General features: G+C 38.7%; 8 protein-coding genes across 9 annotated transcripts; 6 read left to right on the top strand and 2 right to left on the bottom strand.

The window, feature by feature from the left end:
• The first annotated feature begins 2,802 nt into the window (after window positions 1-2,802).
• On the top strand, window positions 2,803-3,750 carry LOC130700594 (trafficking protein particle complex subunit 4-like). Its single transcript, XM_057522600.2, has 3 exons — window positions 2,803-3,239; window positions 3,300-3,419; window positions 3,482-3,750. The coding sequence occupies exons 1-3, from the start codon at window positions 2,906-2,908 to the stop codon at window positions 3,676-3,678; spliced, it is 651 nt and encodes a 216-aa protein (XP_057378583.1). The 5' UTR covers window positions 2,803-2,905; the 3' UTR covers window positions 3,679-3,750.
• Window positions 3,751-3,818: 68 nt separating this feature from the next.
• On the bottom strand, window positions 3,819-7,011 carry LOC130700459 (protein lines-like). 2 transcript variants are annotated; one of them, XR_009421885.1, is made up of 6 exons: window positions 5,963-7,011; window positions 5,717-5,900; window positions 5,571-5,641; window positions 4,606-5,497; window positions 4,150-4,528; window positions 3,819-4,085 (listed from the first exon to the last, which is right to left on the bottom strand). XR_009421885.1 is itself a non-coding variant. In XM_057522511.2 (5 exons), the coding sequence occupies exons 1-5, from the start codon at window positions 6,515-6,517 to the stop codon at window positions 4,206-4,208; spliced, it is 2,025 nt and encodes a 674-aa protein (XP_057378494.1). In that variant the 5' UTR covers window positions 6,518-7,010; the 3' UTR covers window positions 3,819-4,205. The 2 variants fall into 2 exon arrangements, 1 of the variants encoding a protein (XP_057378494.1); XM_057522511.2 differs by having other exon boundaries at window positions 3,819-4,528; window positions 5,963-7,010.
• An 832-nt stretch (window positions 7,012-7,843) lies between these two features.
• LOC130700501 (mitochondrial import inner membrane translocase subunit TIM44-like) lies at window positions 7,844-9,990 on the top strand. The gene is given in 7 exon segments (XM_057522556.2): window positions 7,844-7,997; window positions 8,100-8,563; window positions 8,646-8,706; window positions 8,708-8,760; window positions 8,859-9,015; window positions 9,078-9,285; window positions 9,351-9,990. Coding segments are annotated over 7 exon segments (1,263 nt in total). The 5' UTR covers window positions 7,844-7,952; the 3' UTR covers window positions 9,626-9,990.
• A 378-nt stretch (window positions 9,991-10,368) lies between these two features.
• On the top strand, window positions 10,369-10,908 carry LOC130700634 (cysteine-rich PDZ-binding protein-like). Its single transcript, XM_057522609.2, has 2 exons — window positions 10,369-10,664; window positions 10,733-10,908. Exons 1-2 carry the CDS (start codon window positions 10,451-10,453, stop codon window positions 10,819-10,821), a joined length of 303 nt encoding a protein of 100 aa, XP_057378592.1. The 5' UTR covers window positions 10,369-10,450; the 3' UTR covers window positions 10,822-10,908.
• A 949-nt stretch (window positions 10,909-11,857) lies between these two features.
• LOC130700479 (leucine-rich repeat neuronal protein 1-like) lies at window positions 11,858-14,034 on the top strand. Its single transcript, XM_057522534.2, has 4 exons — window positions 11,858-12,678; window positions 12,753-13,136; window positions 13,211-13,389; window positions 13,493-14,034. Exons 1-4 carry the CDS (start codon window positions 11,935-11,937, stop codon window positions 13,869-13,871), a joined length of 1,686 nt encoding a protein of 561 aa, XP_057378517.1. The 5' UTR covers window positions 11,858-11,934; the 3' UTR covers window positions 13,872-14,034.
• A 1,547-nt stretch (window positions 14,035-15,581) lies between these two features.
• LOC130700562 (brain-specific homeobox protein homolog) lies at window positions 15,582-17,095 on the top strand. The gene is made up of 4 exons (XM_057522597.2): window positions 15,582-15,998; window positions 16,112-16,412; window positions 16,587-16,892; window positions 16,972-17,095. The coding sequence occupies exons 1-4, from the start codon at window positions 15,915-15,917 to the stop codon at window positions 17,088-17,090; spliced, it is 810 nt and encodes a 269-aa protein (XP_057378580.1). The 5' UTR covers window positions 15,582-15,914; the 3' UTR covers window positions 17,091-17,095.
• A 3,077-nt stretch (window positions 17,096-20,172) lies between these two features.
• Window positions 20,173-21,827, bottom strand: LOC130701231 (beclin-1-like protein). The gene is made up of 3 exons (XM_057523196.2): window positions 21,317-21,827; window positions 20,501-21,253; window positions 20,173-20,417 (listed from the first exon to the last, which is right to left on the bottom strand). Exons 1-3 carry the CDS (start codon window positions 21,718-21,720, stop codon window positions 20,249-20,251), a joined length of 1,326 nt encoding a protein of 441 aa, XP_057379179.1. The 5' UTR covers window positions 21,721-21,827; the 3' UTR covers window positions 20,173-20,248.
• Window positions 21,828-23,240: 1,413 nt separating this feature from the next.
• On the top strand, window positions 23,241-25,561 carry LOC130701873 (KICSTOR complex protein ITFG2-like). Its single transcript, XM_057523666.2, has 9 exons — window positions 23,241-23,375; window positions 23,440-23,643; window positions 23,731-23,766; window positions 23,829-23,997; window positions 24,085-24,316; window positions 24,405-24,550; window positions 24,611-24,659; window positions 25,039-25,126; window positions 25,190-25,561. Exons 2-9 carry the CDS (start codon window positions 23,452-23,454, stop codon window positions 25,505-25,507), a joined length of 1,230 nt encoding a protein of 409 aa, XP_057379649.1. The 5' UTR covers window positions 23,241-23,375; window positions 23,440-23,451; the 3' UTR covers window positions 25,508-25,561.
• The last annotated feature ends 246 nt before the right edge of the window (window positions 25,562-25,807 follow it).

Here is a 25,807-nt window from a genome sequence, read left to right as displayed (position 1 = left end):
AGTCAATGGATAAACGACGACACCACCAATATTAAGACTACTCTTGCTGTCAAATAAATCGAATGATTAACTACTCGACACGTTAACATAGTTTAGTGTGCTTCTTTTTTTTTTTTACACAACGATCCTTCATAAATACGCAATTGTACAAGAAGCTTATGGAAAAGAATAACTAACAAACAAAATATCAACGCTCTGTATCGAAATTTTAAATACCGATTTACTACCTCACTGTGTATTGCTTTTAAAATCCCGTTGATGTTAGACTCCAGATGTCAGAGTCCAACGAGTGACTATTACCTAGATTGAGAAGACGAGATGTCAACACATTCTGATTACCGCAAAGAACTGCACGCTTTCCAGCGAGATAGAGATTTTTGTATACCGCGTGTAATGAAAAAAAATTGAAATAACAATTTCATGCTGTCGATTTCTCTCGACATCTTTTTAGTGTGCATGTAGTAAACTATAAACACTGTCTGATCTATATTGGTTTCAAGGACTTGATGGCCATTTTACGCCCTAGCACGGTCTTTTTTCGGTACTGATCAAAAGCACGAACTCCATTTATACATCCAATCAAAAGTGAAACCGAAAAAAAAAAAAATAATAAATGCGGGACGGTCATTGTCGTAAGCCAGACGTGACATAGTTCAAGGCATAAAACGATATACAATAAGGGACCGGTATGATAAATTTTGATTGGATTATGACAAGAGATAAAATGACTTTAGTTGTAGAGGGGGAAATGAAAGAACTGCGCTTTCACCATTCTACGACCATATCAAGCTATAAAATTTTTAAATCGTCTAGACTGAATAGCTCATTTTTTTCTTCCGAAAGTAATAGGTAGCAGTATGGCAGAGGGGGTAGGCATCGGGCATATTGCTGAAATATACCTACATCCAATACGGAGTCTAGGTGCCGTATTGGACGAAAAGAAAAAGAACTTTTACCTCAAATGTTGACCGTCAGGTATTCGTCAGTCGCATCGTACGGTCTTTATATGATGTTTTACAACTAACAAAAGGGACGCGGGGGGGGGGGGGACGAAAAACTTTCGAACACCATACAACCATAGAAATAGGGAGAACATCAGGTGACCTGGAGACGCACAAGTAAGGTTTTTCATGTTGTTGTTGCATCCATTTCAGTCCAATACGTTTAAGAGGAGATGCCGATCAAGGGTCTAATCAACACTCACGGCCCCATTCGAGCAGCTACCAAGTAACGGGCCGACGGTACGTTCCACGTAGCGCAGTTGACAAAGCTCAAAGAAAGGCCATCGCGTCGACGATACCTGCTCTAAAACTTTATGTCTGACCTGCTGCCTTCGTTATTGACCTGATGGCCTGATCACTTTCAGTACCCTCGGCCAGTGGCGGCATTAGCGCCTACTCATAAGTCACCTTGTCGTGCCGCCGCCATCAACATTTTTATTTTTACCATTGGCCTTTTCAAAAAATATCTAGATGGCTGGACATAATATATTAATTGCTTTACGTCTAGTTTCCTTTCACTTACGAAAGTATGCGTAGTTCTCCTATTAAAATGTCCATTAAACGCATTAATATTTATGTAGGAGGCTACAATTTTCTTACACTGTTTGGCCATCTATTATCGAATATAATTACCACATAATCGGGAAAACTGCAGCTAACAACAAACAAGTTTATTTTTCAACTAGCTTTAAATTTTTGGGACTAAACTTAAAAAAACCAAACAAAAAAGACAGTTTGGGCGCAAACAGCACTTTGTTTTCTTAAAATAAAAAAAACGGCTACTTTAACGAGAAAACTAATCACGGAATCGAAATAAGCGTTCGAATTCAAATATTCCGTGTGATTTTTGTCGAATTCCAAAAGATTTTGTTTTTCGCCGATTTTGGCAAAAGTGGGAAGGCTATAGCCTTTGCACTTTCTCATTTTTGGCCAAATTACAAATTTGGCTTAAAATACACGTTTTCGATTCATAATTGAATGCTTACCACGGAAATCAAATTTATTTTCCAATTGGCCTTATAGTTTTTAAATTAAACGTCAAAAACACAAGTCGGGCTTATTTTATCGGGCTTAAAATTTATACCTGCAAAAACTGACACTCACTGGAATTGCGTAAAAATCACAGGATATACTCAGAATTGAATGAGGATTCCGGGAAAATTGTTATTTTTTTCATTAAGTCAACTGTTTGGTAAATATACCGAATATTTGTGCTGCATCGCGCTTAAAAAACTAGCGCGCCAGTACGCGACAGCGCTATCTTCCGACTTTTTCATTTTTAGCCAATTTTGGCGTAAACTGTGCGAAATCGATTCAGAATTGAACGCTGATCACGGAAATCAAGTTTATTTTTCAATTGGTCTTATAGTTTTTGAAATAAACGAAGGAAATGACCGTGGGAAAATTGCTTCAAAAACCTGTAAAAATTGACTATCACTGGAATCGGTTGAATATCACATAATATACTCAGAATTGAATGCTGATTCCCGGAAAATTGTTATTTTTTTCATTAAGTTAACCGTTATTTAAATACATCGAATATTTGTGCTGCATGATGTACTAGCGCGCCAGTACGCGACAGCGCCCTCTACCCGCTTTTTCATTTTTTACCAACTTTGGCTTACGTTACATGAAATCAATTCAGAATTGAATGCTGATCACGGTAATTAAGTTTATTTCGAATTTGAAAAATAAGAAAGGGGAAGAAAAATAATTGATCGAAAAAATAATTGTGGCAACCTCACCGTGAGGTGTACTAGCATGATCTGACACTTCAAGCCTCATCCCATGAAGTGCAATAGATTTTACCAATACAAATACAACCCGTGTTGGGCATTTCCACCTTGCTAACGAGTAATAATAGTTCATTTGAGAAAAATCGTGGTGTGCCATCTCTGAAAAAGATGGCAATTTACAGTATATTTATTCTGTCTAAAAGTGGAGGGTTGATATACCAATATGATCACACATCCATTAAAATAGAAGTAGAAAAGACGTTCACTTATCCCCTAGATATTCAATTGGTTGAGCAAAACAAACGAATTGTTGTTGCCTTTGGCCAGAAAGACGGAATTAATGTCGGACACCACCTTTTAGCAATAAATGGGATTCAGTTGAATGGTATGTTACTAGATGATGGACGAGAAGTTACTCCTTTCTTGGCTGACCAGTCCAATTTTCCCCTCAGTCTGAAATTTGGAAGGCCTAAACTTAGCACGAATGAAAAAATATTTTTAGGTATGCAAGGTTGAATTTTTAAATGTAAATGTTTTATAACTATGTCAGCTTCTTCTATAGCCAGTATGTTCTACCCCTTATTTGCAATTGCAAGTCAATTAAGTCCTGAATTAAAGTCTTCTGGAATCGAAGTCCTGGAAGCTGACACATTCAAGCTACATTGCTTCCAAACATTAACAGGTATTCTCAATTATAATGATAGAATTCCTCTAAGTGCTAATATTTTTTTTATATTTCCTAAGGTATAAAGTTTTTGATTGTTGCAGAACCAAAACAGTTGAATGTAGAACATCTCCTTCGGAGGGTCTACGAGCTCTATGCTGATTTTGCTTTAAAAAACCCATTCTATTCCCTTGAAATGCCAATAAGATGTGAACAGTTCGAATCAAATTTACAGCTTTTGCTAGAACAAGAAAAAGGTGGTGTCAATAACGTTTAATTTTGTTCTTGAATGTTAACTTTTTGTGCGAAATATATATATCTTCACCGCGAAATTACGGTACCAATGTAACGCAACGTGTCAGCTTTTTTCCCTTCATTTTAAGGGAAGATGAAAAAGCGTGAAAAACAATAGAATGGTTAAAATTAAATTTAGAATTGTATTTTTAAATAAAAATTCTCGAAAAATTCATAGTGAAGGCTGGAAGCCAGAAAAGTTTCTGTTAGTAGCTTTCGAAAACCACATTCTATTTACAAATACAAAATAAAGGAGAGTACAATGTATATCAAAGATGAATACCATATGGTTCAACAACAACCATATACGGAACATGTGTGTATAAAGCAGCCCACGTAATTCCCTGCCACTCAATAAAACAAGGCGAAGTAGCCAGGAATCCTAGCAATCTAAACAATTCGAAAAAGCGAAGTAGTTTCTATAACTATAGCTGAGGTGCAGAATATGGATAACCTGCTGATCTCTTCGTATGTAGTAACACTTCAGGTTTGCAAAAGGTTGTGTTCGCATTAGTTTTCTTTTCCTTCGTAGAGCTCTTCACATTTTTCAAGCAATTTCACAATTGGTCCGATATTGTAGGGGAAAAGATTCTTCGCAACTAAACGACGGATGGCTATCCGCAAGCGAATAAAGCAAGTCATGACATCTTCTAATTGGCGATGAGTAAGAACTGAAAGGAAGTCTTCCCAATTCCGTCGAATGAATTTTAGAAGACGTAAGAGGTATAATAGAAAGCACGTTTCGTTGGAGACCAGTAAATCCAACAAGACGTCTGTATCGTATGCTACAGTTTCCAAAAATTTCAACCATGTCTGCACAGGATTGAGCGTCCCTATTCGAATACGAAAAAAAAAACAATAAATACACGATTTAAAAGAATCATAACAACCAAAATATTAAAACTGTTACCTTTCAAATCCAAAAGTCCTGTTTGGAGCGAGTTTGAAGTAGCATTAAGCCCGCGACAGTTACTGTACAGCCCATTATTTATATCCAAGCTGCACAACATTGTTTCGATAAGCGCGTCGTCTTGATCATGAAACATTTTCACCATCCATTCGCTTAATGTCGTCTCGGGATGAAAAGGAAGCCAGGATTTGATTCTGACGTCCACTATTCGGAAAACCTGTTTGATGCTGCGCAAAATTACAGTCATATCAGCATGTAGGTCTTCCGAATCCTCAGAGCGTAGAGGGTCCGTAGAATGACCCGATTCCGAATTAGATTCAGATTCAAGGCTTGAGCTCTCAGATCGAGTTTCTTTGACCGTAACAGCTACAGCTTTAAGGACCAACAGGACGAGTTTTTGCATCAATGATCGGTTAGTTGAAGAATTCTGTCCGATCTGAAACGGAGCGCGATCCAGTAACCTTTCAACCCTAACGTGGCGGATAACCAAATGAGCCAGATTACATGGCTCGTCTGGCAAAAAGTCCTGAAGAGCAAGCGTCGATCCGTAGCAGAGAACTTCATTGAAGAGATTAATCATTTCACGCCAAATCATCGGGTCAAGCGAAGGCGTCATAATAGGTAACAATGCTTCCATTCGCGAGTAGAAGGGTTTCGAATCCAGCACGGAAACATTTGCTTTGACAGAAATGGTCGATTGCCATAGCGATAGGAAGGATACCAAAGGGAAAATATCCTCAGAGTGTAAACTGGTGGCCGACTGCGCAAGGGTCAAAGCTGCATGGAAATAGGTCACGATTACATTCCAGTGTTTTCCCAAAGCACGGATAACGCTGCCCTTCAAATCTTTTGATTCTGTATCAGGGCAATCTAGGTCGGCCTGATCGGCTCCCTAAATAGGATGAGTTTTAAACACACATAAACCACCGAATGAATTTATCTATATTCTTAAGGCATTATGTTACCAAAGAGTCTTCAGAAGTTTCTTCCATGTTCAGCAATCCATGACAAATGAACTTAACACTCGTTGTTCGTTCTGGAGATAGCACAAATAATTGCAAATTATTAACAAGCAAGCAAGGAAAATGAAACTTTATTTATCTCGTATTACCGCTGGACTCAAAGGAAGCGTCTTCACTTTCATCTTCAGTTGCTCCTTCAGTAGGATGAGGCTCAATATCTGGTGCTTCAATGCAACTTTTCAGAACATCTAACAAATTTGACACTGTGTGAGGTAGAGGCCCATGTGCACCTGAAGTGTTGAGTGTGCTCAAAGAAGTTGCCAAAGGACTTATCTGAAACATGATATAGATTAAAAGAAATTCTTGTAATTACTTGACAACTTAAGAGTACTCACTATATTGTCAAGTAGACGATCCAAAAGCACTTTGCATGCCCCTTCATCTGCTGCCTTTAACCAAGCTGAAAGGGCTCTTGCAGCAGCAAAGCTGACATATTGGTTTGGAGACCGAATAAAACGTTGAAGAAGACATGTGGGGTCTGAATCACTATTGAGGTGGAATAGGAAAACTCTCAACTTTTTTAGTGTCAGGCAAAATTTGCCACTTCTTATTATGACACTATTTTGTCTGGCAATTTCTTCACACAGCAGTTGGATAACGGAACAGAAAAGAAGTATTTCACTATGGTTTTCTGTATCGGAGCACTTGTTTCCTGAGTAGATGAAGATATTTTGATAATCATTGAAATTCCAGGGGCAAACACACCGGGTAATCAAACAGTCATTGAGGTTCTCTACACTAAGATTGAAACGGTTCCACTCATTTAGTTCATCCAACGGCTCACGTGTAGCATCATCACAGTTCATTTCACCAAGCACAGGTGGTCCAGGCCCAGGATTCACATTGTGTTCAGTCCGGTACTTTCTCCTTTTTCTCTCTGGCTCACTCATTTTATCTCACTTTTGTCACCGGAAAGTCATGTAGTAAGAAAAATTAAAAAAAGAAGCAGAGTTGGTCATTAATCTTGCTTGTAATGATTTTAAAACAAAAAAATTCAACTGTAGTGTTCCACTTAATCCACAGGTAAAGACTTCAAGAGTTTACTAGCACATAGCCGAAAGATTTGAACTGTCACGAATGTCTTGTATCTTCTATCCAATTTATTTTCGGCAAGTTTTCTAAAGGAATCAACACGGAAAGGTGTCAAATAACTTGTTACTTGCAAGGGATACACTCACAAAGCTTTTTCATTAAAGGCGTAACACTTCCGGGCAACTAAAAGAGAAAAGAGGAGAGGAATTGAGGGCGGAGTCAAAAATAAGCTCTATGGTAACGCGTCATCGTGAGAAACAGCGCCTTTCCTTTCTTGCGGGAAATCTAACAACTTTTTATCTGTAGGCTAGGCAAGCTGTTCAACCAAATAGCCAGACAAGCTTATTTGTGGGGAAAGCAGGGTTCTAGTCAAGGGCGCTGGAAGGTGGAAGCTGAGAGCTGAAGTTATATTCCGATCTCAATTTTTCGAAAAAATTTCCAGAAGAAAACAAAAAATTCGAAAAACAGATTCTCTATTAACTGTTATGTTAGCATAATATGCGTTAAAGCCTGAAAAGCTACAATGGGAAAAGATTTTTAAAATTTTCTCTAAGAATTCCGCTAGGAAACCGGTATGGGAAAAACTTACATATTTTATATTTCAATTCAGAGATGCTTTCGGAAAATGAGCCATGAGACCCTTATTTGTTTCGCAACAGATGGCAGGTGCGAGCTTAACGACCTTGTATTTTTTTTATATTAACATATCTATGGATTCCCTTTTGGTTTACCATTCTTGGCACTGTTTTAGTCAATTCTAAATACCGTAGGTCCGCAACCCTATTTTGAAAATCCTTAGTTCCAAAACAAAGAAATATAATTTATCGGTTTATCAAACGAAAAGCTTAAATTCTTTCCATGCTTTTCTATTCTTGTTTTACAAATATTTAAACTTAAATAAGTGTCAAATGAGATTTGAACAGACATACGGTGGTCTAGTGGATCGGGGCAGAAGACACTCGATTGCAGTACGGGGTAAGACTCGAGTTCGAACCCAGTACAAATTTTTCTTTTTTCTGGTTTCCAGAACCGGGTCTCTGACTATAGGTAACCTGGACCACAAATTTCAGCCGAGATAGGAAACGAAGAGGTTTAGGATTTTGGGTTTTATTTTGGTATTGACTGGGATTATATCCGTTTACCCATACGTTGAAAAATGGACGGCCTGGAAGAGTCGCACCGAAAATTAAAATTACCTGACAGATCGCTAAAACAGCTACCCGATTGACTCGTGATGGCCTATCCTCTGCGTAACTAACATTTGGCATTGCTGCACCACTGCAATAAACAAGTATGGCGACTTCAGTGTTACGCGTTGGAAACCGGCTAATTCAACATGTGAGATTATTTTTTTTTGTTCTTTTTGTGATTTTCATTTTTGTGAAGAGAAATTACTATTTTTAAATTTTTTCAGAATTTATCATTTTAATCTATCTTTAGGGAATTGTCAGAAGATATTCGCAAGAAAGTCGCCGGCCAACGTTTATTTCCAGGGTTATCGATAATGTTCGCCAGGAGATGTCCAAAAATAAAGAGATGAAGGAAAATCTCAAGAAATTCCGCGAAGAAGCTCAAAAACTTGAAAACACTGATGCTCTCAAGAAAGCCAGAGAGAAATTTCAAGCTGTGGAGTCTGAAGCCACTAAAGGCAGTGATGTTTTGAAAGGCAAAGTGAGTGTCTTGAAAGAGAAAGTACAAGAAGTTCTGTCTGAAGCTCAAAACACAGAATTTGTAAAAAAAGCCGGACAAATCACAGAAGGTCTGGGAAAAACAGCAAAAGATGCCACTGATACCATAGTGGAAACTGGTCAAAAAATTAGCAAGACAGCCCCATTTAAGACGATCACACAAACTGCTGATGCTGTTCGTAAAGAAATTGATTTATCTGGAGCAAGAATATATAGGTGAAAAAGACATATGCCAGGATATTTTCATTGTTCATTAATCAGTTTTTTTTTCAAAATAAAAAAAAATTCTGATTCCTAGGAGGCCGGAGGTTTTGAGGAAACGGAAACAAACTTCATCTGAAGGAGACTCAAATGTGAAACCCTATAGAAATTAATACTGAAGCAACTGGTATTGAATTGCATAAAGATTCAAAGTATGATAAATTATTCTTGCAAACTTAAGGGCTTAAGTTAGTAATAGTTTATTATTGTCTAGAGGTAACTATTATTTATTTTTAAAAATTTTTTAAAGATTTTACCAGAGTTGGCAAAATTTCAAGGACAAGAATCCCTATGTTAATAAAGTTCTTGATTGGAAGAACAAGTATGAAGAAAGTGATAATGCAGTCATTCGCGCGTCTCGTTTGCTTACAGAAAAAGTTGTCGATATAATGGGAGGCCTATTTCAAGTGATTGTTGTTAAAGTGCGATTAAGCTGTTCTATTATCGACTTATTGAATCTATTTGCTAGAAAACGGATATGAGTGAAGCCCTTACAGAAATATGTAAAATGGATCCCGAATTCAGCAAAGAAGACTTTTTGAAAAAGTGTGAATTTGACATCATTCCTAATGTGCTTGAAGCCATGGCAAGAGGGGATCTTGACATTTTGAAAGACTGGTGTCATGAAGGGCCTTATAATATTCTTTCAACACCCATCAAACACGCACTTTCTCTGGGTAATACATATTTTTTTGTTATAAATCTAGAAAGTTTATACAAGTTTAAAAAAAAATTTTCCTAGGTTATTTCATCGATTGTCGCGTCTTGGACGTCGATAATGTTGATTTAGCCATGGGTAAGGTCATGGAGCAAGGCCCCATATTAGTTATAACCTTCACTGCCCAACAAATTATGTGTGTCAGGGATAAAGCTAATAACATCGTTGAGGGCGATCCCGAGAAAGTGATGCGAGTCAACCACGTTTGGGTTTTGTGTAGAGACCAAGCTGAGCTCGATACAAATGCAGCATGGCGTCTGATGGATTTATCAGCGAATAGCAGTGAGCAGTTTATTTAAAATGTACTAGGTTCAATTCAGAAATAGACTTGCTATTAAATGAAGTAAGAAATGGCAATTTTTCAAAGACATGTAGCTCTTACCTGATTTTGCGTCTCACATTTCCTCGATGTGAAATAGCTGTTATCCCTATATTGATGTCGAATTTACACCAAATATGAGGCTTATGCCGACTATAGCTTTATCAAATGTACAGTGACATAACAAAAGATAAACGTCTATAGCACGCTAAGCTTCTTAATTGCTGTAGTTATTCATCAGCAGTTGTTCCGCGTTCCCATGAGAACTCTTGTCAAAAGAAAAATTGTATCTCATCCTTCGCCATTTGTTATACAGCATTGTGATTCATTGTTTTTTACACGAAAGATTCTTGAACTGTTTGTCTATTATTTTTCAACTCTTCACTTTTGATGGGTTAAAGGTCGGAGACTGGAGGTCCGCAATGTCACTACTCAACTACCAATCTGCACTTTTCCCTGCCCATTTCCGCACTATGACGCTGCCTACGTTGTAGCCAGTCTGCATTTTACCTGTTGGTCTGCACAAATTCAGAGTACTTTTTCGGGCCCAACCCGCACATACAAATCCGCAGTTTACCCGGTCAGCAGTCCGCGTTTCACAGCTTACTCAGGCACCTAAGCTTCCCACATATTACCACGCAGATCATATGATCTGAAGGCCAATCCGCTAATGATAGTCTGAAGTTTACCCCCAAACATAGTACGCAGTCCGCGTCTGCATTCTACTCTGATAGGCATCAAGCTTCTCAAGAGGAAAAAAGGTAAAGAACATTAGTTTTTACAGTAAACTCGAATCGTCAGAGCGATGGTGTGTGATAAATGTGAAAAAAAGTTGGGTAAAATTATTACTCCGGATCCATGGAAGACGGGAGCTCGAAATACTACAGAAAATGGTGGTCGCAAACTCAACGAAAACAAAGCTCTTACATCGTCCAAAAACCGTTTTAACCCATACACACCTAAGTTTGAAGGTTGCAGAATATGTAAGCAGAAAGTTCATCAAAGTGGATCGTACTATTGTAAGCAGCCCATGTTTTTAGCCCCTTTTAAGGCAATGTAACAGTTTCTTCAAAACATTGCATTATAGGTCAACCTTGTGCTTATAAAAAAGGAATCTGTTCCATGTGTGGAAAAAAGATAATTGATACCAAAAGCTACAAACAGTCATCCACTTAAATTTCTTACCTATTACCTATTGTTGTCTAACATTCTCATTCCTTTTGTGCCTCTTGATATTTAAATAAACTGACATTCGTCGGAATAGTCTTCACTTGACTTTCATAGATTAAAAGAATTTGTCCTTGCTTCTACACTAGAAATGATGAAGTAGCAGGCTATCCTGGATTTTTGGAATTGTCATGAAAAATGTTATTTTTTTGCTGGATAACCAAATCTAGCTTGGTAATGTTGTATGACACAAAATTTAATGTTCTAATGATTCCCTCTTTACTCACATTTTTCATTGTGCGACAGATTATTCTTCATATAAATAGAGGATCAATCATCTACCCATAATGTCAAATATATCTCTTCCAGAGAAAAGGAAGTATTGGAAGACCATTCTTTGTAGAGCTAAGGTTTGGTAACATTGCCTTTTGGATAAATCAACTTTCATTTTATTTGCAAGTAAAGCATTTTGTGGTAGTCATATCGACATAAAATGTATATAATTTATACGTGAGCCGTAGTAGAAACGAACTGTAAATGCCGCCGATCTTCTGACAAATAACCTTTAATTTGTTGGCTGATATCATTAAAAAAGAAATATATTTGCAAGGTATTCTTTAGTACTAGGTAAATTGGCCTTTTAGTTTATTTTATTATTTATTTTTTTCTTCTTTGATAAGGCTTTTAATCTTGACATTAAATTATTTTTCTTATGAAGGTATGCTGGCAAAGTGAAATTCATTTCGCATTACTTTGTTTTGAAAAAACTTGAACGAAAAGTGACTCCTAGAGGATTGGATATGTTGGTCAATGCACAATGCTAGCAAGGTAAAAGAGATATGATAGTGTTAACAGTTCACAAAAGGCACGCTAGTAGTTTCAATATACCATCGTACTATCTTATCTTAATCTCACCGTCTAGCTTAGCATATTTTGTTATCTTTTTTATCTGACAAACGAGGGGAACGTTTTTCTTGATTGGTTTAGAACGCCGTAGCGTGAAAGGACCAATAGACAAGATACCACTGTAGATCACATACAAAAAGAAATCGTGAAACTCGTCACGCCTAGTCAATCTGTGCCTCACTAGTAAGTGTCTTCGCAAGAGCGATTTGCTTTAGGATGGCATACCCGTTTTACGTGGTCGTCTTCCTCCTAACAACCCTGTGGATGACAGAAAGCCAATCCGATGTCTCTGAGTTAAGCTCAATGACAAATTTTTCACAAACGTCGGTAAGTGAAATTATTGGAAGCGAAAACATTACTGATGCTGGTAATTTGTCCGGATTGGATAGTAATTCTACCCAAATGCCGAACACAAACAGCGAAGAAAATCCGTTTAAATCGACGATTTGCAAACTCTGCGCTTGCCAAGATGCCAACCCGTTGTTCCTCATAGACTGCAATGGAAAAAGTTTGAGAAAACCGTTTTTGGTTTCTGAATGGCCAAGTGATATCTACGGTTATAGCATTGAGGCAAAATTTGATTCAAATGAATATATGGAATTGACGCAGTTTCCAGAATTACCGCTTTCCCGTTTGAGCTATCGTGGGAACGGCCTTATGTTTATAGAAAAAGCGGCATTCAAATTTCTTAAAACGCTCGAATATTTGGATCTGAGCGAAAATGGTTTAACTCACGAATCGATCAATGGAAATATATTTGAAGGGCAGTTCAACGAAGAAGACTACGAACCGCTTCCGCTGAAAACCCTAAAACTTGGATATAATAAGATAATCTCGATCGATAAGGATGCTTTTAACCATTTATCCTCTCATCTCGAAATACTGGAACTGAACAACAATCCTCTGAAAGTAATTGATCATCAAACAGCGATAGCCATTACGACTTTGAGGAAACTAAAGGTATAAATAGTAAACGTAAAAGCCTGTTGATTAAAAGAAAGAGATTCCAAATCTTTTTAATGATTTTCGTTCAGAAATTGAATTTGGCGGAAACAGGATTGGCGTCTGTGCCTAGCGGATTGTTCCATGCATTACCCGCGTTGAAAATGTTGATTCTTGCCGGAAATCAATTTACCACTGTACCTGAAGAGCTACAGCACGCTATCCATTTGGAATACTTTAATTTCAATAATAACCCAATCAAGTCACTTGATGCAAATTCGTTTCAAGGACTGAGCCAACTGAAGCATTTGAACATGTCTAGCATGCGCTCGTTAGAATGGATCGCTGCAAATACTTTTACGCCGCTGACATCTATGACTCACCTTTGGTGCTCGTTCAATCCACTCCTTAAAGAAATTGATCCTGGGGCTTTCAGCAACATGGCTGAAATCGATGGAACTTTACGATTAAGCGAGGTTTAATGATAATGTCCCTATTTCTCTATGACAGCCGAAATATTGATTTATAAACAACATTCTTTAACCCGCAGTTTCATTTTCGGGGAAACAACCTCCGAAAGTTGCCGATCGACCTGCTTCCTTGGGCTAGCCTAGAGCAAGTCGATGTTGGGGAAAATCCATTCACGTGCGACTGCAATGTCGGATGGGTGGTGGCAGAACTACTGCCGTTTATCTCGGAAAAAACACCGGAATTGACTACAACCCTACGGTAATTTTTGTTTACAACGAAGAGGTTGATTTCAAAATTTTTATTACGACATGATGAACTTTAAAAGAAAAAGAAAACATTTGATTTCATTCTAATTTAACAGTTGCGCGGAACCCGAAGATTACAAGGATGTATTGCTGGATTCTCTGGGAAGTGACGCAAAAATTGTAAATTGCACCAATCCCGCTGATAGCACCACTTCCGACTACGATAATAGCCATGACACTAGTGGGTCCATAAATCCAAAGATTTCTTCAAACAAAGGTTTGATTATTGTTACGCTGTTTGGAATCATATCGATCGTCGGCGGAATGGCTTGCTTTGTTCTTCTTGCGGTGAGGAAATCTCATCTTCGTCAGTTGTATGATACCAATTCTGGACAGATAGTACATTATGTACGAACGGCTGGCGGGTCGGGTAAGCGAGAGGACGAGCAAGCAATTGTGTACAAAGAGTTTAATCAATATCATCAAGACCCTTGAAAGCAAATAAAAAAAAGGGTTTTATCGTTATTCATTATTTCATGTACGTCAACAAGTTGGGGCATCTCCTATTATCTTAATTATATGGCTTCAGCATTTTACGAATCAATTCGTGTTTCTACCGGTGGTGAAACCCCAAAAAATAAATAGTGCTACTATTTCATATTTTTCATTGAACGTTGAATTTTTTCTAGGCAAATATAAATTATGGTTGTGCGGGTCCAAACGATGTACGTTGCTGTGTCAGCCAACAGAACATCGTCCTTACCTGCAAAACCACAGAGAGTTGAATTATCGCATGTGATTTCAAGTCCCTCATCAAGGAGAAACTATCTGAAGGCTGAAAGCAAAGAAAAAGAAAACGATCGAGTGCATCAACTCCGTTCTTTGATTCTTTTCATCTCGGTGAATTTTGCTTTCACATTCGGCACCATTCAAAAATGGAATGTATATGTAAACAAAAGAGCAGCTGATCTACCGTAAATGATTACTGTGATAGGGCACGGATAAACGTATTGTGCAGCATAGTTTACCATTAGTTATGATCCACGGACAAAGATGGCGACATTTATGTCTGGGTATTTCTGGATCTTAGTCTCTTTGTCCAATTGATAAGCAGTAAGTAGAAAGGAAATGGAAGCTCTAATGGGGCCATTTCAGTCTGCTGTTATCCTTGTCATCTTTCATTGATCTGGGCACGGATACTCATTTTGCTACCCACTTGACGGGCTGATGCCTCGTCAACTCCCGATGTATGCGTAACGAGCTTTCAGATCAATAATATGCGATCACCCAAAGATAGCAGCTACATTTGTGTTGCCTTCTACTATACAGGACAAATATATGCATTAAAATAGAAATGCAACGCAACGTCAATGTGAGGACTTTTCTATGCTCTATTCCCGGGAAAAAATCAACGTCACCACCTTTCGATAATAAGTAAAGGTAGTAAACGATGATGACATACCTCAAAGACTAGCGTTGCTTCCGTTCTAGTGGCGGAAATGGTGACATGCATTCCAGAACAGATATCAGTATTTCGGGATAGACGCGTAGGGGAAGATAGTGGCACCGGAACCATGAGTACTATTGACTAGCCACGACTATCTGTACCCACCTGAACTTTTTCGTCCTCTTTGCTGATTCTCTTACTGTTTTGGTCCGCTTAAGCCATTCACGTTCTCACTTTGTCGTTCCTGTCCTTCTTTAAGCAGATTGATCTTTTTTCTCACTTGTACGGCAAATGTTCTTTCGATAATCTTGTTTTATGGAGTCCGCATTATGAAGTGTGGCTTACAATGGATCAAAACAGGTTTGAATGCATCGGAACTAAGATGAAAAAAGAAAGTACCTCGATGGCTTTTCGGAGAACTGAGGCCTGTCCTTTAAGCTCTGAATGATGGAAACGTTGTTTACCTGATAACAATTCTGTTATTACACAGAAAACCAACTGCTGGATAAAAAGGGAACTGCACTCCATTTGTTTGCCTTTTGAACGCCGTGCTGCGATTTCCCAAAAGAATTTGAATGCCAGTAACCTTCGTGACCTGGCCATTACTTGTCCTCTACATTAGGCAGAGTAAACAGAAACAGGGATGCAACGCGCTTTGCTGGTTGCGTGCGGAGATCGCTAGTTTGGCCCAATACCCCCTATACGCTTCCGCACAAGTATCGATTCATGCGCAGGCGTGAAACCATAGCCGATTTTCTAGTTGAGGTCCGACACGAGAAAAACGAAAAAGAAAGTCACCAATCAGCTTCTCCTCGTTGAAGGATTGGCTTGTGCGTGAATCGATCGGACATCCGGATTGGTTGTGCTTTACACGACTTTCGTTATGATGTTCCACCTTCTTTGTTTCTCCGTTCTTTTCCTACACGCAACTTATGTGCATTAGCTCTGTGCCTTCTGCCAAACGGTTTCGCTTCGACAAGCACATCATCGAACACTTTTATCACAGATGTTATTGACGCTAGCAACCTCGTCACGGCGGTTGCCTAAAAGACATCCGGGTGCACCGTTTTCGAATACGTTTTCCCCTAACGATGGAATCCCGCGAATCAGTTAATCACACATCAAAGCCGAAGACATCATTTCTGATAGAGGATATTCTTTTTCAACGCCCTAAGGTAAGATTGTGGCAGTATATCAGGAGAAGGCTCAACAAGGGTTCGACAATTCTTGATATTAAGGAAGATGAAGTTAGAAATGGTTACCATCTAAAATCTTTCTTAAAATCTAGCAATCATTTGGAGAAGTACCTGTAAGTAGAGATACCACATTCCACAGGCACCAGTCGTCTAACAGTGCGTCTGAAATTAGTAACCGGTGTTACGAGATGCTGTTGTCCAATAGCGGAAACAGTGGGTTGCAACAACAGCAGGCTAATATATCTACTAATCCTTCTGACTACACCTTCTTTCCAAATGCTTTGGCTGCCGCTTTCCTGTGTCCTGCACCTCCGAGCACCTTTAACCTCAGCAATCAACGTTGCAACAAGATGGATGCACAACATCCCGCTCCCCTGTTCTTTCAAGCGACAGGTATTTTGGTTCCTCAGACTCTTACGTTTCCATCAAAGATTTGCTATCCCGTTTTAAATCTGTTTTTGAAAAAAATTATATTAAAATAGCAGTATCGTTCATTACAAGCTTTAGATTCCTAATTGTAAGTGTGCTGTTTTACGGGCTATAGTAATGCATAAATTCTACGAGTAGGGCTGCCTTTAACGGCTTTACTGGCCGCCGACGCGGGAGCCAAACACGGACGCAGGCGGAAAGCTCGGACGGTGTTTTCCGATCACCAGCTACATGGATTAGAACGACGTTTTGAGAAACAACGTTATCTATCGACTCCTGAACGTGTTGAATTGGCACATGCGCTACATCTTAGCGAAACTCAAGTTAAAACGTGGTTCCAGAATCGCCGAATGAAACACAAAAAGCAATTACGTAGACATGACGACAAAAAACACAGGTGCAATGCCACATCGGCAAGTGGCCAACTAGATCATTCTATGCAAGGTAAGATCTTGTTACCTGTTACGGTTTGTTTTTAGTAAGCCATCTTGTATAGCCATCTAGTAAACCATTTTGTTTGCAGACGGTCCGGCCGATCTATCCTTTCGCGGTGCGTTACAATCCAACGACATGTCGTCCGAGTCCGAGTGCTCCGACAGCCTACTCGAAGATGATGTTGACGTCATGAGTGATGATACGTAATTAGTTTTAATGGTTTATGTGTAACTTTGAATTTTGTTCTCCTATTTTCATCTTGAAATGTTATGTAAAATTGAAATCATTCTCATCAGAAATATAATAAAATCCATAGCTCAGAAAATATCTCGCAAGAAAATATTTTTGCATATCTTTTCTAAAAAATTACACTAACCGCGAAGACGTGGAAATGAAAAGAAGTTTGTAGAATTGTTTAAAAAAGTGGCGAAATTTATTGGGGATCAATTTAACAAAAATGTCAAACACCCTTGTTTATCTACTAGCTTACTACTTAACCGTGAAGAAATTACTAGATAATGAAAAAAAATTGGTCATACTGCTAGCATTATCAGATCGTATTTGGTCTTTCACTTACTAAAGCCTTTAATACAAGCGAAAATGTGTTGATTGACTTTGGTTATCCAAGCTGCACATGTTGTCAACTGGAATAAGTGACATTTAATTGAGCTCGCCGTGATTGACGGATATTATGTTGGCTCTAGTGCGGTGTCGTGATATCGGATGCGAAGTGGACAAAAGTCATCTGATGAAGCATTGACGGGAAACTTTTTTTTATATAAACGTAAACACCAGCAAGAGCGCATCAAGCAGCGTACTACCGGCAGGGAAGGTCTAATTGGCCGAAGAGGGGAGATAATGAGATACTAGGGGAACGAAGAGAGGAATGGTCCAATGGAGGAACGTTGTTAGAAATCAGATCAATTCTGATCAAAAGCAAATTATGCCAGTCATTTAGCCGCACGTTCTTACGTGTATACAGCCACCAGTTTCCAATAAGATGGCACTTAGTCAGGGGAATGCAGAAGCAGGACCAACGTCCTCCGTTGATTAAGTTGCGGGCTCTGGGAATAATGAAAAATAGAGCTGGGGCAGGCTCGAACAGAAATACTGAAAAGAGAGGAGGCGATGGACGTAGAGTGGGGGGAAAGAAACACGCTGATGTTCGTCAGAAAGTGTTCAGCTTGTATTGGCCACGTGACTTAGCTTATATATTGGCTTCCAGCCTTGAATGCTTTCGAATTGGACTGCTGACGAAATAAAAACTTTTTCAAAAGATCAATGGGGGCGTCAAATTGATCCAAAGGACACACCTCGCAGTTCAGGTTATTTATGGAAGACCTACTTTAAGCTTGTACTTTTAATATTTCATACGTCAATAAGGTATTCGTGTAATATCTTGCATTCGTTACCACCGTGCTTAGACGTTTTAACGCTTACGAGTTGATGTCCCGTGCTTTTTCATTTTTCAGGTTTTAAAAACCAGATTCGGAGGAATGATAACTAATCTAACACAGTCTCTTTGCTTGTACAAAAACTAAACGCTCTTCTCTTCCACACACAAGAATTGAAGGTTAGTTGATTTTAACGCTACCGCGAAACAGAACGCGAACTGCAAGCTAACAGAACTAACGATACGGCTCACTGCAAGCTAACTAAGTGTATATGTTAAAGGCTATTGTTCGTATTTCAATCAAAGTTAAGTTTAAAATCCTCTCCAGCTGAAAATTAATTTTGGCATCAAAACGCGCAAGTTTTTTTATTTTACACATGGCCTCTACTAACTCTGTCACCGTCGTTCTACTCACTCCGTGCGCACAATGGCTAATAAATTCACCGCGTTAATTACCTTTCCATTTGCCTTAAGTACAGAGAACGCCCACACGATCTGGCAACCATCTTTGAAATACGTAATGGAATACTTTAAATGCTTTTAGGAAGGAACTAGAACAGCAACGGAGACAGCAAAAATAACTTTAATTGCCTCTATCCGCATCTCATCGCCAAAAGGTTGTCAATTTATTAACTCGATTGGCTAATGCTACGTCCCTTGTGCTCGAAAAGCCGCCCTTAATGAGGCGGATTGTACGATGCTACCCCCAAGTCTTCGAACAGACAGCAGTTGTCTGACTACGCTTTCACATTTGTGCCTACTGTACAACAATATTATTATGGGTAGTTGCGCAATAGACTGATTTTATTTCCCCCAAAGTTTCCCTTTATTTCCCCTCACACAGACAAGTGATGCACTATATCTACTTCCAATCACGTCTAAGCTGTCTCCGAATCGTCTCTCTTTGCAACTTACGGCGGGCTTTTAAGGGTCCTAAGTCGTTTTTGTAAACGCTGTCAAATTAAGCTTTGGCTAATGGGAATCTGATCCTTTTTAATGCATGTTAACAACCAAGCATTATACCAGTCTATTCGCCAGCAAGTACATCATTTAGTCAATGAAGAATGCATCAACCTATTTGCAAACCAATTTTACGTGATTCATACATCAATTTATGATTTTTCAAGCATAAAGTGTTCATCATATCCAATGTTTGCTAACAGTTTCTATGAGCGTCACTCCATAAGCAATATCCAGCAGACACGATGAGCCATTAAGTTTTATTGGAAGTGTAGAAAGGTGCAGAATACAAACGGCCATTGTTTCCAATAACGTAGCTCAGCCTTTCACGACGGTGAGCGGCGCCATGTAATTAGGTCAAATCACTTGTAGTAATAAGGCTTTCACAAATATATTAGCAACAAATTAACTCCAAGGCTTCTCACAGACGACGAGTAGAAGCAGTCCTGGCTATAAACACGAGGCCATTTTTGCTGCAAAGAGTCCTACAAATCCGCTTAGAGTCCATCAGGGACAAAAGCGAAAAGGGTCGTATTCCAGTAGCTACCGAAGGGGGACAGTAACTGGGTGAATGGACTTTCAATAAAAACGACGGGCCCAGCGCAGAACTTAATTCTAGCCAGTGCTTTGTGTACGCAGAGGGAAAGAGTCAATAGGTACCTAACGCAATAAACATTTAAGTGAAGAGCATGATCTAACAATAGACACTATCTTTCCGCCTTTGCCCAATTCTTTCATCTCCCTGTAAAGGCACTGGCAAACCCTTTTGATTCGTAACTCGTTCATATCAGAGGAAAATGCTCGAACTATCTTTCCGCTCAGCAGTTAGCCACAACGTGCGTCATACGCAATGCGTAGAAAAAAGGGATGTAGTCTTAACCTAGCTTTATGAAAGATGTTCAACGCAAGTGATATTTTAACTGAAAAGCCAAAACATAAACCTAACCGGCATAGTTTATTTCGCTTTGTATCGTTCCGGTTGATTGAAACAGAAAATTTTTAGGAGAATCAATTATAAAAGTTCTGGTAACGAATTCTGCGCAGCAACCCAGGCCACTCCCCACTTCAAATTTGTTAACATGAATTTCAGCGCCTTGGTCCACTGCTCCTCGGAATTGAATTGTATCTTAATGGAATACCACTGACGAGTTGCACGATCTTCGATGCGACCGCGTTCCATTCTTAATGCAAAAAAGATTGTTGAAAAATGTCCCAATTAAATCAACATTACTTAAGTTAGGTCCACTCTAAAATATTAATTTACCTGTAAGGAAATTGAAAATTAAGGCGCCGTGTATCATTCTCGGATTGTTGCGCCCCTTCGACTTTCTGTTGGAACTGTTGTAAACAATCAAGAAATGCACACATTCCAGAATCAAATTTTGCATCCCACAGGAATCGAAATCCTCCTGATCCGTACAAGGGATACACCTTGTTTTCCACAAGATCTTCAATACATGATTGACTACCAAAAGGCAACAATTTATAACGCTGAAAAACAAGGTTAACTTTTCGTGCCAACGCCGACAAAAGAATAGTCACTTGGCCCCAGGCAGCATTAATCTCGGTCCAGTCAACTGGAACAGACGGCAATCGACCCATTCTCAAACCGTTTATGGTGCCAAAGTGTCCAACATGCCACAAATGAAATGCAGCATTGAATGCATTTGTTTGCTTCAGACGGTCTAAATTTGACCTAGTGAATTTCAATTGGCACTCAAGGCTTAGTTGTTCATCGAGTACTTGAAACTGTTGGTTGCGATGAACACTGTAGGACTTCCAAAATTTATCTTCTTCTTGTTTAACATTGTTTTCTTCTTCACTTTCAGCTTCAATTTCTTTACTGACTACTTCATGTTTATGGACTAGTTCACTCAGTTCAGCTTTCAATTCCAGTTCTTCATTTTGCAAAGACTGGAGTTCTTTTTCTATTAAGTCCAGACTTATTGAATTCTCATCTTCAGTTTCTTTGGTGATCTTGGCAAGAAATTGCTTATATTCTTGACATTCTTCTTCACTTTAAGATTGGATAAATATCAGGTAACATTAGGTTATCACTAAAGGCTGATGAGGAAAATACCTTTGAAAAAGTTGTTCTTCCAGGAGTATTAAGAGTGAGTCTGAACACTCTTCACAAAGAGGATGGTCAATATCTGAGGTGCTAGAAACCAGATCAAACAATCTAGCTGATTTTTTTACAAAATGACTGAGATGCCCAACATTTTGCGTATTTCCAGCAGTTCTCACAATATTATGACCAACAATTGTGAAACCTTGATGAGTAGATAAATGATCTTGATGATTAGGGACATAGTTATCTAAACTTGAGATTTGTGATGCATAATCTAGTTCAGGTGTTCTGACAGCTGGCAAAGATAATTCTGCAATAGTATGTTCATCCAGAGAACAACTGAAACCTGTATCCAGCCTTAATGGAGTCCAGCATCTTTGACAACAAAAGAGTACATGTCCCTCGTCTTGCATTTCTGTCCAAATCACGGATAAGTCTAAAAACGAGTTTCTCTTCTGTGTTTTACCATAATCTACTCGTTAGATAAACACTGTGTTGATAAATATTTACATTTTTTTCGACGATAATCGATATCTAACAGTAATCGTTAAATATTCGAAAACTTCAAATAGCCAGAGTAAAATACGGGCAGGAACCACTAACCGGATAAATTGCGAGCTTACATGCGCCGATTGGTCTCCAAAGTCTAGCAGGAAAGGGCCAGAGTAAAGTGCGGACGCGGACTGGACAAAGTGCGGATTTTTAACTGCGGACTAGAGCACATTTTCTTTGCAGCAGCAGAGGCGCATGTTTCGCAAAAATTTTTACCGATAGTTAATTCACAATTTAGTCGTTTTACCTATAGTTAACCTCAATTAGCGTAAATTATGTACTTCCCTACGATTAATGCGTTAATTTGTTTTATTCCGCAATTAATTTAACGGGTTAACTTACCGATTATAATCTACGTTAATAACCATTTTTTAAATATTTCTGTTGACGTCATGAAATTAAGCAACATGATCGAACTTCTGCAGAAAATTTTCGCTGTGCAACTGATTTCTAGTTTAAATCCCTTTTTTGGGCCCTATTTGGATGAATTATCGTTATCATATTTTATTTTAACGCGTTAAAATTTTTCCCGTATTTGTCTCCACTCTCCTGATAGGTCAGCCCGAATCAGGTAATTAGGCTTATATTTGAAAGATTCGGGTCAGAACTGATGCTATAAGGATCTAACCGGGGATTGTAATCGGGGATGGTACTGAGCATTGAAATCACTGCACCGAATCGATGAAAAAGCTCCCCGATCTAAGGGAGACGAGCCCTAGGGGCCAATTTATTTGAAATCTAGGATTTTGGGCCCTGATCTGGCAACACAGTCGGGATATTAATTCTTATAAAGTGGAAGCACTGGTGGGTAGCCTAGTAAACTCCTTGTTGTGTCCGTTATAAGTAAGTGTGCTACATCGCTTTTATATCAAAATTGAATTCATAGATTAAACTTTGTATTCAGCTTCATATTGGGAAATTTCTCGAATCAAGGATTGTCAATGTTGTATAGCAGTGTTATTTGATCTCAATGGGTAAAGCAAACTGGTTACGTTCATTAGCGTCAGGGATTCCAATAGGAATCAGTTTTGTCTCGTCGGTCTGTTACGTAGCTAAGGTCAACGGCGTATCGATGCAACCAGTGAGAATTGCTAAATCTTTTGTGAATTTACCCGAAAAATTTCATGCAAACTCCGTTTATCTTGTATCCTGATTAGATCCTGAATCCAGATAATGCAACTTGTGATTATGTTCTTCTAAATCGTTGGGCTGTAAGGGATTTCCACGTTCAGAGAGGAGACATTGTATCATTGGTTTCACCACGGAATCCAGATGCATGTTTGATCAAACGTATTATTGGCTTAGAAGGAGATGTCATTAAACCCAAAAATCAAAGCCATTCATATGTTGAAGTACCCAAGGGGTTTTGTTGGATTGAAGGAGAAAATCATTCTCAATCTATGGATTCTAATTTCTTTGGTCCAATTCCCTTAGGTTTAATAACTGCCAAAGCCACCCACATTGTATGGCCACTTCACAGAGCTTGTAGCCTTATTTTCCAAAATAATAAGTCACCGTAACATACAAAATTTTTATAACATATAATGTTACATTACTGAATGGTTTGTTGTTCAATTTAGACTTGAAATATAATGAGAGCTGTATCGTATGTGGAGCGCCTTGAGTTTGATTTTCCGGGATCCGTTTTCAAAAATGCTTTTTTGTTTGGAGACGTCGATAATGACAAAAGCGACGAGCTTGTGGTTGGGAACGAAAATGGCGATGTTTTCATCTATAAGGGCAACGCTAGCAAATGTTGGAGAAGAGCTAGTGATTTAGGAATGGTATGGTATATTTTTTTCTTTTTAAGAGACCAATAAATGGTCTTATAATTAAAAGATTTAGTGTTGAAAGCGTGCTATTTTTGGCAGGTAACTGCCATAGGTGTCGGAGACATATTCAATGTGGTAAGTTAAAAATTTTCCAAGATTATAATATTAATTTGATCGACTGACAACCTTAAAAAAAGGGCCGAAACTCCTTAGTTGTTGTTAATGGTGAGGGATGGTGTTATATTTTCGATTTCCTCATTGATACGTCCAATGACGGAGAACTTCCCATGAAACCAACACACGTACAAAGAATTCCCGCAAATACCAAAGTTCTTCTTCTACATGATGTTAACTCAGATGGATTGAGTACGAGCCATCGAATGAAGCTGAAATCATACTTTTACCTAATTATGCATAATCAAAAGAGATTCATGGTAAATTTTTGTTTTACAGTTGAACTTGTGATCGGCCTGACGGACCGGGTCGTCCGTACATATCAATGGATTAATACAAAACTAGTCGGCCTGAACAAATGGGAATTTGCCAACCAAATCGGTACTGTCGCCATAAATGATATGGCTAATCGTGCTCCATCGTTATTAGTTGCCCATCCTGGCGGAACATTCATCCGTCTAAAATGTAAGCCGTTGGAAAACTGTGAGGAGCATGATAAGGAAGAATCGAGGTAGTATTCTGTAAATGAACAGTGATATCTTGATTTTAAAGAAAAACGCGTACATTAAAAACCTTTTTTTGTGTTCCACGTTTGACAGGGAGTTATTGTCTAAAATGTCCATTGACTATCACCCCCTTGCATATTCGCATATGCGCAATCCTAATGTTTCTACCGAGATATTGGGTAATATATCTCAGGGAATGCCACATCAAGACGAGCACCAAGGAGCCCTTTATGCTGTTGGTTAGGGTACAATAATGAACTTCAGGGATGATACAGTAGTAACTCTTTTGACGCTTTTAGCAACACTGGATGGTACCCTGATGATGGTACGAGATGAACAAATTTTATGGTAATAAGTATTTCTTTTTTTATGTGTGTCCGCAAACCAATGTTAACTAGCTGTCCCGTAAATCCAAATTCATGGAAAGCATACAAAAAATATTTGGCGTAAAATTATATTTTAGAGTTGATGACGAAAAAAGGAAATTAGATTGACAAAAAAAGTAGGAGTTTGAAAAGCATAGAACTGAATTCGGTATCGTGAAAACTCGTTGAGTGTGTCGTTAAGTTCCCTAGTGTCTTTCATTGTTACCAGTTTTTATTCGAGTGTGTAAATACTTTTGTATTAGAATTATTATTTTTGTCGATTCATTAAACGCCCGTAATAGGGCTTGTGAATTTTTTTTTGGCACAGTGTACAAAATATTAAACATTCTGTTTCCATTTAGGTCGTTGCAGGTTGATCATCAGCTATTTGCGCTTTCAAAACTTGACATTACAGGTGACGGTCGGGAGGAAGTGGTCGCTTGCTCTTGGGTAATAAAGAATGCAAAAACGCATGTGCAATCATATATTTTAGTGAGCAATTTTTTTTTATAGGATGGACAGACCTACATTGTTAACCAAGAGAAACAAACTGTTAGATTTCAGTTTGACCAATCAGTCTCCGCCTTTACCGCAGGATACTACTCCCTGGATTCCCGAGCCCCTTCATTGCCTGCATTTGCTTATGCAACATTCCATAATAAAATCTACCTATATTACAACGTTTCTCTCCCAAGGATAACTCTTCGCACTTCGAGCGAAATCCTTAAAGAAAAATCAAAAAATGGAGGTGACACCTTTATGAAATCTCTAACAGATACCTCCAAACTCAGCGAAATGTTTAGCAAAATTCTCTATCAAACACAGTTGTAAATTTTTCTCGCTCGTTTTTGTAGCCCGAAATGAAAATGTAATGTTTTGGTGTGTTTTGATGTCGTTGTCATCTTGGGTGGTATCGCCATGGTATTCAATTTACTACCAGATGGATGATGGTGAACCGCATTGACCATGCTGCATTCAAGAGTCGTATCTGAAGGGGGGGGGATGGGAGAGAGAGAGAGGAAGGTAATGAGCGATGCTTCCTCACGGGAGAGAGAGAGAGAGAGACGTTAATTAAATAATGGGCTATTTAGCACTATTTTTTTTAATTTTTTATCTATAAGACTTTTTGAC

The sequence above is a fragment of the Daphnia carinata genome, chromosome 10, assembly GCF_022539665.2.
Source record: "Daphnia carinata strain CSIRO-1 chromosome 10, CSIRO_AGI_Dcar_HiC_V3, whole genome shotgun sequence".
Lineage (NCBI taxonomy): Eukaryota > Metazoa > Arthropoda > Branchiopoda > Diplostraca > Daphniidae > Daphnia > Daphnia carinata.
This window is presented reverse-complemented; position numbering and strand designations above follow the sequence as displayed.

Excerpts from the sequence above, each read along its gene's own strand:
- LOC130700594 (XM_057522600.2), top strand. The coding sequence starts at position 2,906 with ATGGCAATTTACAGTATATTTATTCTGTCTAAAAGTGGAGGGTTGATA. Across the intron at positions 3,240-3,299 it reads GAATGAAAAAATATTTTTAG|CCAGTATGTTCTACCCCTTA; the intron begins GTATGCAAGGTT and ends CTTCTTCTATAG. Across the intron at positions 3,420-3,481 it reads TTGCTTCCAAACATTAACAG|GTATAAAGTTTTTGATTGTT; the intron begins GTATTCTCAATT and ends ATATTTCCTAAG.
- LOC130700459 (XM_057522511.2), bottom strand. The coding sequence starts at position 6,517 with ATGAGTGAGCCAGAGAGAAAAAGGAGAAAGTACCGGACTGAACACAAT. Across the intron at positions 5,642-5,716 it reads CGCTTCCTTTGAGTCCAGCG|AACGAACAACGAGTGTTAAG; the intron begins GTAATACGAGAT and ends TGCTATCTCCAG. Across the intron at positions 5,498-5,570 it reads AAACTTCTGAAGACTCTTTG|GGAGCCGATCAGGCCGACCT; the intron begins GTAACATAATGC and ends CATCCTATTTAG.
- LOC130700634 (XM_057522609.2), top strand. The coding sequence starts at position 10,451 with ATGGTGTGTGATAAATGTGAAAAAAAGTTGGGTAAAATTATTACTCCG. Across the intron at positions 10,665-10,732 it reads TCAAAGTGGATCGTACTATT|GTCAACCTTGTGCTTATAAA; the intron begins GTAAGCAGCCCA and ends ATTGCATTATAG.
- LOC130700479 (XM_057522534.2), top strand. The coding sequence starts at position 11,935 with ATGGCATACCCGTTTTACGTGGTCGTCTTCCTCCTAACAACCCTGTGG. Across the intron at positions 12,679-12,752 it reads CGACTTTGAGGAAACTAAAG|AAATTGAATTTGGCGGAAAC; the intron begins GTATAAATAGTA and ends ATTTTCGTTCAG. Across the intron at positions 13,390-13,492 it reads GAATTGACTACAACCCTACG|TTGCGCGGAACCCGAAGATT; the intron begins GTAATTTTTGTT and ends CTAATTTAACAG.
- LOC130700562 (XM_057522597.2), top strand. The coding sequence starts at position 15,915 with ATGGAATCCCGCGAATCAGTTAATCACACATCAAAGCCGAAGACATCA. Across the intron at positions 15,999-16,111 it reads TTCTTTTTCAACGCCCTAAG|CAATCATTTGGAGAAGTACC; the intron begins GTAAGATTGTGG and ends CTTAAAATCTAG. Across the intron at positions 16,893-16,971 it reads ACTAGATCATTCTATGCAAG|ACGGTCCGGCCGATCTATCC; the intron begins GTAAGATCTTGT and ends TTTTGTTTGCAG.
- LOC130701231 (XM_057523196.2), bottom strand. The coding sequence starts at position 21,720 with ATGCAAGACGAGGGACATGTACTCTTTTGTTGTCAAAGATGCTGGACT. Across the intron at positions 21,254-21,316 it reads GAAGAACAACTTTTTCAAAG|TGAAGAAGAATGTCAAGAAT; the intron begins GTATTTTCCTCA and ends CCAATCTTAAAG. Across the intron at positions 20,418-20,500 it reads AATTTTCAATTTCCTTACAG|AATGGAACGCGGTCGCATCG; the intron begins GTAAATTAATAT and ends TTTTGCATTAAG.
- LOC130701873 (XM_057523666.2), top strand. The coding sequence starts at position 23,452 with ATGAGAGCTGTATCGTATGTGGAGCGCCTTGAGTTTGATTTTCCGGGA. Across the intron at positions 23,644-23,730 it reads GAGCTAGTGATTTAGGAATG|GTAACTGCCATAGGTGTCGG; the intron begins GTATGGTATATT and ends TATTTTTGGCAG. Across the intron at positions 24,660-25,038 it reads CGAGATGAACAAATTTTATG|GTCGTTGCAGGTTGATCATC; the intron begins GTAATAAGTATT and ends GTTTCCATTTAG.